At 40.6% G+C, this 12,152-nt stretch overlaps 1 protein-coding gene across 1 annotated transcript in view; it reads right to left on the bottom strand.

The window, feature by feature from the left end:
- Window positions 1–10,298, bottom strand: part of LOC102784658 (A-type potassium channel modulatory protein DPP6-like) — a 252,396-nt gene extending 242,098 nt beyond the window's left edge. Inside the window, exons 1-2 of the mRNA XM_006799205.3 lie at window positions 10,171–10,298; window positions 10,011–10,078 (exon numbers count right to left, since the gene is read on the bottom strand). Coding sequence (XP_006799268.2) covers window positions 10,011–10,067 — 57 coding nt within the window. The 5' untranslated portion in view covers window positions 10,068–10,078; window positions 10,171–10,298. The remainder of the gene's footprint in view (window positions 1–10,010; window positions 10,079–10,170) is intronic.
- Between the last annotated feature and the right edge of the window lie 1,854 nt (window positions 10,299–12,152).

Genomic DNA, 12,152 nt, shown 5'->3' with positions numbered 1-12,152 from the left:
CAGTGTGACTTCCAACAGTTCAAAGTAATGGGCTTCCATTGTACTGGTGCTAAATATAACTGAAAGCATTGAAAAACATTGAAAAACATTGAGCAGAAACAGACTGATAAGTGAATTCTGCTACAGATTGTCATACAGGCAACCATGACAACCTGTTAGCAACCAAAGCAATCACAAGGAGGTTTTTGCTGCAGCACCCTCTTTTGCTAGACTGACCTAACAAAAGCCAGCACCCACTTAAAAGCTGGTAATGGAATACACATTTTTCCCTAGCAGTGGTTGCTGAGTGTTATCTAGGCCTGTGTGCCTGAGGCTTAATGAGAAAGATTGTAGCATCATTTGATCAAGTTCAATGTGTAACACAAAATGTAGTTTTCAAGTAAACTTTAAAGAACATTAAGCGAGTTGGGAATTGCAGAGTTCATGTCAGTGAAAGTGTTTATCATATTCTTCCCATAAATTTCCCAATAAACAGACCACTGGGTGCACCGAAGAGCCTGAGAGATTTGATTATAACAGTTTTTGGATGATAATGGAGCTGTATGGCACAGAGAACTCGCAAGTTAGACTTGGGATACTTGTTAAAATTGTTGATTTTGGGTCCTTCTTTAGGATCAACTGACTGTAGGAAAACTCCTTTAAAACAAATTCTTGCCTTTAAGTATCAAACATAATTACTCCATAAAACTGCAAGAAAATATTATCCAATCTAAACTCATTTATTATTAAAGTTTTTGATCACAAATCAAATCTTCAAATCCCTATAACATTTTCTGGTTTTAAGATATCCTACTGCTTAGGCTGGGCATGAGAAGAAATAACAGCTCAAAAAGGGTGGAACAAAGCCAGTTTTGGGGAAAGCGGGGTCTGTTTTCACATTAGGAAACATGTCACTAGCCACAAATACACCACTTAATTGTTTAATCACATTCACTGATAAGTACCTGAGCAACAGCAAATGAAGGGGTAGGAAAAGTGGAAAACAGAGCAAAGTTTAAAAACAGTGATAACTAGTGTTTCACAAACTACTAATGATTTTTTTTTAAAAAGAAAACCCTGCACTGCGCTTCACTGTGATCAAGAAGGTATTTAACAGACACTTCAAACTGAGCATTAATTTCAAATCTGTCCATACATTGGATGAACGCTCATAATAAAAAGATTATGACCAAAGTTTAGACATTAAGCTCAATTAGAGTAGACTGCTCTAAACACTTGGTTTTATATTTTTTTCCCTAGAAGCCCCACCCACCTTAAACTTTGTGTTTGCATGAAGCAGCCAATCAGAACAAAGCTGGCTTAAAGGGAAGGGAGCTTGTTTCAGAGAGGATGAACCCCTCATTCTTGGCTGCACAGGACAAGTGTACAGCCAAATGTTTGAGCGTTTCTTTCTGATATGAAATAAATATGGCCAGCACACTTTAATTTTTAAGTATGCAGACATTCACAAAGTATTTCATAAATGCTGATAAAGTAGAATGGCTTCTGTTTAATTTTTTTTACATTTTCTATTCCTGCTGAGAAAATATCTGCAGCATAGAGAGAGCACAGGTAGAGCAAACCCATGAAAAACTATTTGCTATTTATACAAACATCTCTCTGGATTTCTGACCACGGCCATTAAATGCATAGATTTGCCCTGGGTCCTGTTGTGTGGGTTTATCATATATAAGAATAAACAGTGACTGAAGCAGAAAGTGACCTCTCTTTTTCTTCTCCATTTTCAGCACAAGAACCGAAGTTACAACTCGAGGATCAAACACACCAGCAACGCATAAAGCTTTTTTTAGTCTTCACTTCTATGGTATATTCCCCTTCATAAAAAATCAATATGAATAAAATGATGGCTTATTTAGAGTAACTGATATCCCACTGTTTTACATGATGGAATGAAAAGTCCCACTGCCTTTCTATTAAACAGCAGCATGATGCTAGACTCTCTTCACAAAGCATACTGCAGTTTCTAGACTATTCTAATAATTTTTCGCTATCAGCGTTTGTGCAATTGGAAACCAAACTCTATATAATGCAAACCACTCCATTTAAGTCTCACCATTAAGAAACCATTAATTTAATGGTTTCATCATTTCAGAAGCTTCATTATACACAAACTCCACTTTGGGGGGGTGAAATATGGGACTTTCTCCGCTCAAGCTCATGGACTCTTTCATCCACCAGAGGGCAAACGTAAGCCTGATGTGCAGGCGTCAGCACATTGAAATTGTTTGGTACTTGTCTTTTTGCAGACTCATTTGCATTAGATGGCTGTAAAAGTGGGAAAACTGACGGAACAGTCCGCTGGGACAGGCTCTGGCAGGATGAAACATGCTGGATGCAGTAGCTCCAACCGGTTTTTGATGGGTACTGAGACCTCTGGAGCCACACAATGGATGTGTTTGTGATTTTAGATATGGCTTAAGTGTCTGTCTTCCAAGCGACAGCTGCTGTTTACTGCTGTGGAGCCATTTGTCTCGGGCCTTGTTGACTGCTTGTGAAACGCCACCAGATGGGTTGTCATGACCCAAGCATTTCGCCAAGCAGCCACTCACTCAAAAGGCCAGGGAGGTCTCAGGGATTCATGCAATTACAGTCCCTGCGGTGTCAGTCATCCCCCGGAAAACACACTTGCTGCAACCGAGTGACACCAACACTGCGGTGACTTTGAATTCCATGTAAGCATCACATTGAGTTTGCATTTTTTTTCTCCCTCCCCCAGGCTGACATACTGTAATAAAGCTCCTGTTTCCACAAGGATTTCCTGTGTGTAGCATGAGCTCAGGCAGGGGAGCACTGCTGCAGCACCTGATGATTAAGTGCACACACCAGTGGGTTGTTACAAACAGCAATGCCACTGCAGCAGAATTAGCAATCTGCAATGCATTTAAGAAAAACAATACAAAAAACCCCAAAGAACAAAAAATGTCACCTGGTGGTTTTAAAAGTGAGAAAACCTATTCTCTCACTGTGTGTGTGTGTGTGTATGTGTGTGTGTGTGCGTGTGTGTGTGTTGCATTATTCATTTCACAGAGGCAGAGCTCTAAGAAGCGGATCCAAATCCCATTTCTTTGTGTACACTGTAAACAAGTTTCCATACAAATACAGAGGCACAAGGTGCATTTTTTTTTTTTTTTTGCAGACACTGTGAAGACAGACTTGATCAAATTGCCACCAGGTAGCAGCTTTTATATGTTTGAGAATTGCATGAAGGAGCATCTTCAAAAGCAGAGACTGCAAAGGTTGTGCTATAAACGCAAATGAGCTCAGTTTGACCGAGGACGTCGCTCCTTTTCCCCCAGAGTCAGCAGAATGAGAAAAAGATTACTGGTGCTAATGAGCGAGAGAGGGTCTTGAGTACAGGAATTCAAAGTGCAAACATGATTGAGATAGGCCTTCTGATGCTAGTTTACTAGGCAGGGGGGTGGGGGGAGGAAGTGTGAAGAAAATCAATCATGATTTCCATAGACTCCAGTGAGGGAGTCAGAGTGATAACTGTGCATTACAATGGACCCCATGTATAATGAGAGCAGGGATCAATACTTGGCGCATTCATGCTGGTGTTTGCACTGCTGTTGGCCAAAAAAGCTGTGGTAATTAAGGAGTCTCCCCTCAATCCAAATACCTTTCAGCTTAGCTCCTGAGCACCGCAAGGATCCGTTTACTGTGTTTCCTCTGATGCAAGTTCAATATTAGTAGAAACAAATGACTTTTAGTTTAAAAACACCCCAAACAATCCATGCAGTAATAAGACGCACAAATAAGCCTCAGGGGAATTTAAATTATATGCCAAGACAAAAGTCCAATATTTCTTAATAGCAGATTTAGTCAAGTGATCAGTTTCCATTTGGGCAGCAGCAGTTAATGCATATTCATTGCACGAGACAATCAGTTTGGTTTCGTTAAACTTTCACAGCCTTGTTATGAATCTGTAATCAGATGAATTGGGGGAGGGGGGGTTCTGGGCATTGCTGATGCAGAGATTAGCAAAAGTTGCAAATGGGTTGAAACTCAGGGAGTTAATTGGGATTTAGTGTGCGCGCAGGGCCGCGGGGCTGTCAAGGGCCAAGATAATCGAGCTAGCCTGCTGTGACCGAGGGGATGGAAAAGAAAGGAGCAGCCTGACACGTAGAGGCAAAAAGTTAAGCTCTGAATTGATATCAGAGCAGTGGGAAACTTACAAGCTGCGAAAAGGAAAAAAAAATCCTAGATTTATTAAATATGCGAGTCAAATCTTGAACAAAATCGCACAGTGTAGCTGGAATCATAGAAAAATGTTAACTAAAGAGGAGCTCTTTGACTATGTGATAAATCATGTAATCAAAAAGCTTCCAGCAAGAAAAGATCTTCTACTTATCAAGCACTGCCTACCTCATGCAATCCAATTAAAAAGCTCTGCTGTAATAATTATCAGTCCATCCAGTTAACATGCATGGCGGGGAGGGAGCTTTTGAGTTTTAGGAGCATAACTGTAGCATATATGGCAGAGCTGCTCTATTACTTTGCATCCAACTGCATGATGTGAACACTTTATTCCCAACAAAGTGTCTAATCAGTGTATTTCCCACCAAGCCAATGCAAGACCCCCTAAGAGTTCATACATTGTAGTACAACACTGCCCTCTAGTGACCATTTGACCATTTTCATCATGTATTTGCTGCAAATTCCCACATAACATGCTTGTTTTTACACCAAAATGTGGTATATTAATCCTACAAGAAGACATCAAAAATAGCCATCAACTGTAACTTCTATTTCTACTTATACACCAAGGTGGCATGCTCTAAATATGGCTATGAAACACAGTATGCTCAGTGTAACCACAGATAGGTTAAACAGTCCAGCTTGAAACAAGATTAAAATTACCTGACCCACACTAGAGGGGGCAAAATAATGCCTTAAGATGACATTTACACACTTAATAACAGAATAATTGAAATAATAAATAATAGAAAACTAGATTATCAGTGCTGCAACTAACAGTTATTTCCACTAAAATGTTATTTGATTGATATTATTATAATACAATATTCTAATAATACCATATTATATTATTAGATCTGCAACATATCCAACATATTTTGAAGACTCCAAAATTCTCAAATTATATTCTACACACATCAAAAACAGACTGAGAAAAGGGAAGCATTAGGGTTGAATGAGCCATCCCTACACACAATGTCCTACATTTCCCAGAATGCTTTTGGATAAACACATTAAAGGGACTTCCTCTTTTTTGCTGCACCCCTGCAGGAGGATCATGTGGAAACAGAACACAATCGTAACATCAGTACGGGTAGACAGCTAGAAGAAGCAGCTTTCTCTGCCCCCACAAATTCCCCCAGATGTTCTTGCACATTATGATGGTTTAGAGATTTCTAACAGCACCCCCGAGCTTCAGCCCACACCCGAGCTGCTGCTCTGTGATAAGGAAGATGAGAGGTACTGTTGGTGTTACAGATAACACAATCAAAGTACTATAAAGCCATTTGTGATATCCCATCGCCTCCATTTAGCTGTGGGAATGGCAGAAATCCAACAATGACATTGGTGTAGGATACATCTTCAGTATAGGATTATTTTCCCTACTGGTTTCAATGGAATACCAAAGTATCCTAAAATAGTCACAGCACACCTGCTGTCTATTCATTTCAGGTGTTTATAAACATGTCACATCTTGGCTCGAACTGATAAGCATGACCATGTGCTTTATACCATTGGGACGCCTGCAGAACCATGCAAACCTAATCGCTGTGTCATTAATCTATGAGGAAAAGTCTCATGGGATGGCTGTCAACAAGACTATAAATAGAAACTCCACAGAAAGAGAGAGGCGACTCATCAAAGAGAACTTTTCTGCAGCGTTAAGGATTTGCACAGAACCAAAAAAAACAACAAAAAACAAAACAAGCAAGCAAAAAAAACAACAAAAAACCCAAACCCAAAAACAAAATGGTTTGAAATCACAGCACGTCCTGCTGGTGGGCTAAAAGTGGCCACGGGACAGATAATGAAACGGACTCTGGTGTCTGGAGAGCTTTTTAGTCTGATTCTATTTTCTCTCACAAAGTTGACGGGTAAGAGGAGATGAAAGATCCCAGAATTAGAACAAGCAGTGAGTGAAAGGACATCATAAATATTTTATGCCCAATAATATCAGCGTGCTGGAAAAACACAAAACAGAACACACACAAACCCACGGCAGAAATGAGGGCAAAATGTTTAAACACAAGTCAACAATAAATAAATGACTCATATGACAGACAGAGAGACTACTGTGGCAGAGGATCCCAACCTGTTGGATGAACACAGCCACCTTCCATCTACACCAGCGGTCCCCGACCTTTTTTGCGCCACGGACCGATTTATGCCCGACAATATTTTCATGGACCGGCCTTTAAGGTGTCGCGGATAAATACAACAAAATAAAACTAGTACCGGTACCGAAAAAAAGAAAATTTATTCATAACACACGTGAAAAGACCAAGGAAAACCGAGTAAACGATAAAAACGATAACAAAATAACGCTGAAAACCGATAAAAACCCTGAAAACTATACATTTCACACCTGAGCCTCAACTCTCGCGGCCGGGTACCAAACGACTCACGGACCGGTACCGGTCCGAGGCCCGGGGGTTGGGGACCGCTGATCTACACCAGTTAATTTAGCCAATTTTGCCATAATAAAAGAGCCACAATAAAAAGTTTATAAAAAGATCAAATTGATATTTACTAGAACTGAGTTCACTTTATTGGTGCGACCCTCTGCAACAGCCCCAGTTTCTCATGCAATCCCTTTGGAAAATGAATTGCCCGCCCCTGATCTACACTATCTGTTATGGTTCATATGTTCAGTTTAAATGATCTGGATGTTATCTAACACTGTTAACATAAAATAGTTCAATTACGTTCATATATAGCACCAAAATCATGAAAACAGTCACCTGGATGTGCTTTATAAAGACCCTACAGTAACACAGAGAAAACCCAATAATCAAAAGACCCCATGAGGAAGGAGTTGGTGACAGTAGGAAGGAAAAACTTGCTTTTAACAGGAAGAAACTTTCAGCAGAACCAGGCTCAGGGAGCTGTGACCAGTTGGCAGTGATGGGAGGAAGACGGGACATAGCAGTGTCTTTTTATACAGCTTAACAGACATGTTTAGAAGTTAGCATTTATGCTCTAGACACAAAGTACATGAATCCCGGTCATTTCGACTTCTTCTTCCAGCTGCTCCCTTTAGGGGTCGCCACAGCGAATCGTCTCTCTCCATCTCACACTGTCCTTAGTATCCTCTTCCGTCACATCAACCCTCTACATGTCCTCCTTCGCTGCATCCATGAATCTCCTCGGTGATTTTCCTATTTTCCTCCTGTTGGCAGCTTCATATTCGACATCCTTTGCTCAATATATCCACTATCTGTCCTCTGCACATGTCCAAACCATCTGAGCGTTACAAACTTCGCCTCTGCCACCTACAACTCAGCCTCCTGTCTTTATGTCAGTGCAAGTGTCTCCAAACCGTACCTCATAACTGGTCTCACTACCATCATGTAAACCTTCATTTTCACTCTTGCTGCTATCCGTCTGTCTCAAATCACCCTCGACACTCGTCTCCACCCACTCCACCCTGACTTCACTCTCTTTTTCACTTCTGTTGTACATTGCCAATTGATTTGAATGATTGACTCTAGATATTTAAACCAGTAAGCCATTTGAGTTCATCATTTTAACCATGTATTTGCTGCATCTGCCTACTGTGTTGTGTATAATATAATCCTGTTTTCAGAAAAGTTCAAAATAAAGTAAAAATAAAACGAAATCCTATTATCTGCAAATCATCCTCATCATACATTATGTTGCAAAGGAAACCTACATAATGCTGCCACTGAAGAATTAAGGATTTTTTAAACAAATAAGCTCATTTTAAATTTGAAGCGAGCAGCATGTTTTAAAACAGCTAGGACAGGACCATGTTTACCTTGTGTTGCATCACCTGCTCTGTACGCGTTTCTGGAGAAGGAGACTATTCTCCCATTTTTGTTTAATAAAGGATTTTACCTTTTCAACCCTGATTCTTTTACTGATGTAATATGGGCTGAATGTCGTTTGGCATTGTCTTGCTAAAATAAGCAAGACCTTTCCCAAGAAACTCCTCATCTAGTGTTGCTTTGGTGTTGATGCTGCTCTAAAACTAGAATACATCTTCTGTGTTAGTGGTACTTTTGCATATGTGCAAGTTCCCCATACGGTGGTATCTGTAACGTTACAGATACCATCCGGGATGCTTTAATTAGTCAAAATAAAGGGAGGTTTTCTACTTTCCTCTCAGTTACATAAACTTTGAACTAGAGCCTGGAGCTGCATTTCTGAATCATGCTTGTATGCTTTTTTTCTTCACCTTTGTTGGTTAAATTTTAACTTTGGTTTAGGAATCAAAGACTAACTGAACAATGTTCCTAAGTACATGCAGAGATTTTAACCACCATGTCTGTTATGAATGGAGTGGGTTCAGAGATTATAGCTGAGGGCTATAAATGGTTATTTTTTTCCTTTACTTAAACTGCTCTTTAGAAAACATTTTTTTTCTGTCTGAATTCAGTCATTCAAAGTAATCTAAGATATCCAAGCCATCCATCTGCATCATGTACACATTACTGCATAAGACTGCAAAAACTGCAATTTTTTTTACAGTCTTTCCAGCCGTTCTTTACTTTTAACCAGAACTATTATTTAAAAAAATCATATTAGGTGAGCCCCAGTGCAAAATTTAGGAGTCATCTGAAAAGAACTTCCATTAACAATCACTCATCATACATTAAAAAAAGAAATTAAGCTCCTCAATGTCTCATTTTTTCCACGTGTGACAGTATTTTTCCATCATTTGGCCTTTGCTTCTATATTAAAAATGTATGGAAATTGCAGGCTCGCGGCATGCGTTCGACTCATGTGTTTCATTCTGAAGTCCCTTGATTCCCAGTGTGAGTGGGCCTGCACCTTCACGCTGAGAAGGAAAACAAACCAGCCTCTCTCAATTAAACCGAGAGTGATAACAAACACAAAGCATTCGTGTGTAATAATATGTGTCCACACCCATCGAAACTCATTTACAAGATCTTTCTCAACACCTCCGTGAATGGACAGGGACATCTCTAATCAGTATGCATCAATCCATCAACCCAAATATTTGTATCTAATGAGCAATATTTGTAAACACTTAGAAGTCTGCATGTGTTACTGCTGCTGCTGATGAATAAGGTTTCATCCTTCAATGCGCGCACACACACACACACACACACACACACACACACACACACACACACACACACACACCAGAGCCTGGAAAGCCCTCTATTCCTGCTCCTCCTCACTCCTTTCCATCTCTTTCCTCCCACATCCTCCAGCTTTTCTGCTTCCTCCTTGTTTAATCCCACCCCACACTCTGTCATCCACAGACCCTCTCTTCCCTGTCTTTCTCTTAGTTGACTGCATCCACACAGCAGCAGAAGCAGCCTTGTTATGTGGTTCACAAGCTTGGTAAAACATCTGTGGTACAGTATGTCATCATCTTGGATATGAGACAGCAGGTGCCTGTCAAGTTATTGCAGAAGAGATCTGAGGAGGAAATCCCATCAGTGTGGAAAAAACTGCAAGTGAGCATAGTCATCATTTGCTTCTTCTTTTTTTTCTTTAGCATTTTTGCAGTGTACACAAACCACCCTCGCTTTTCTTCTTTCCAAAACCTTTAACATAAACTGCTCACCAACACCCTTCCCTTCATTGAAACTGATTTTTTTTCTCTCCACAAGAAATTCTATCCGCGCTCATCTTTCAACATCTCCAAAGCGCACAGACGCGCAATAACCCAGCATGATGAAAACTGCGTCTACAGCTTTTTGTAAGCTTGCAAACAAACATCCAGTATCACTGGTATGCTCCTTGCAGCGCTGCGCCATAAATGGACGCTGGAAAGACACTCTTAAATCTTAACTTCTTCATACGTAAGTCTTTCTTACCTTTCCTCCCTTGGAGCATCTGCGATACGCATTTGTGGCTCCCGCTGTTTGATTCATGGCGAAAACCTCTGCAAAAGTAAAGAACAAGCTGAAAGTTGGAGTCAATTTCAAGCAGGCGGGCACGGAAATCCGTGTGTGTGGGGTTGGTTTTTTTTAATACCTGGTGCGCTGGATTGCCCTGGCTGTCGGTCCTCGTTGAAAAAGAACCGCGCTTGGTGTTCAGACTTACACTAAATTTTCTAAATATTTCCCCCGATGTAGTCCAGAGAATTTAATGAGCTCTCCTGCTAGCTGTTCCAGGACAAAGTGATGCTGATTATCACGCAGTCGAATATAAATCCGCTGTGAAGTTTCACACCAAATCAACCTGTAAAGCTGGCTGCTTTAAATCTACTTACATTTTTTTTTGTAATATAAGTTGGTCTCTATATTCGAGCTCTCAGGATGATTTTGAATCAGACCTGCACAAACTGACGGAAACGCGCCTCTGAGTGTGTGCGTGTATGTGTTCGCCCAGCAATTGCGCAAGCGCATCTCCACTGACAGCTTGACTACATGGGGTTGAAGAAGGAGCCTGTCAACACTGCTCGCCCACTCTATAGCAGCAGGCAGTAGGGACTGCAGGGTACACTGTAATTATGTATCATGAGGAACCGTATATAATACCACACTATGATAATGTGTTTGCTAAAACCAACAAAAACTCCTGATACTGCACGTCGTATACGAGCTTTCCCTGTATTTGATTTCCTTTCTGAAAAACAACAACAACAAAACAACAACATTCTTGGAGGTTGATTTGTGTTATTCTCTTCAAAGCAGGCGAAAGTCAACTCTGAGTGACCTCTGTCAAATTTAAATTAGATGAGTGACACCAACGAACAAAAGTGAGAAACTGTCTCTGACGATTTCAATCATTATCTCTGCTCGAGGAAGTGGATTTGTTTAGTTTTAATTATAGCATAATAAATGAATGTTAAGAGGGCAAGCTTACACTGAAGTGTGGCAATTAGCTGGACAGGTTGGTGCTCAGCTGTGACAAAGTTGCTGTCACTCACTTTCACAAGGCTTTGCAGGATGGAAAGGAATTAACAGAAATACATGGCTTGTTGGCTTCACTTACTGAAATACACTTAATACTGACGGGTTTCCCACTAAAAGAAAAGTCTGCTTTAAAAGAAAACTGAAGTTATCCTTAAAATATATGTTGATGTTTCTTTTAGAAAAAGCACAGTGGTTGTTGATTTTCTGATTGTTGTTTATAAGTGAGTGACATCAATAATGTGATATCAAGAGGTGTAATTCTGGTGGAATTGCTTCAGAATTCCTCTTTCTCTAACTGATATCCAACCTTTGGGGTGTAAGCACCAACAACTTGCAGCACCAAATCTTTCATTTCCAGCTTCAAATTCATGATCCTGTCTACACTGATTTTTTTTCACCTCCTAAGGTAGAACATTTTGATTCCACCTAAGCAGCTTCTGGTCTGGCGTCCTTCATTGTCTCCATCATATCAACCATTTTTCTCCCTTCATCAGTCATAGTCCCATAAAAGTCTTGACATTCACCACCAAACTCATGCCTTCCCTCCTCTCTCACTGCCTCTGAATGCACCTTCCCCGTTTCCACATCTTTTGTGTTCAGCCGACAGTAGCACAGTTTCCCACCAGCACTGTGTTGGCCACCAGCACTGGATGTGGTCATTGTCTGGCAGGGCCCCCAACTAATCCGGCATGGAAATCTTTTCTAAATGATCAGAATGTTTGATTTGGCAGATTTATTTTACCCCAGATGCTCTTCTGACTCTCCTCATTTATTCAGGCTTGGGACTGGCACAAGAAGTACACTGCAGTGCCCCCCCCCCCCCCCCCCCCCCTCCCCTCCCCACCTGTGGCCGGTTTATCTTAACCTGAAATATGAATTGTTAATAAATGATCAAACATCTTGTTTCCATGCAGCTCAGGGAAAATGACACATAAATGATGATGGAAATGCTGTGAAGAAGCAATGCTTGCATCGGTATAGCAAACCCGAGGCTCCCTTCAACAGAACAATGACAGTCTGTGTTTCTAAATACTGTTTTATGATGCACCATCAATCCAGACAGTTTAGTCAGATGAGTGGATTTCTTTCACCAGTTGC

This window comes from Neolamprologus brichardi, chromosome 9, assembly GCF_056152115.1.
Source record: "Neolamprologus brichardi isolate AB-2024 chromosome 9, ASM5615211v1, whole genome shotgun sequence".
Classification (NCBI taxonomy): Eukaryota; Metazoa; Chordata; class Actinopteri; order Cichliformes; family Cichlidae; genus Neolamprologus; species Neolamprologus brichardi.
This window is presented reverse-complemented; position numbering and strand designations above follow the sequence as displayed.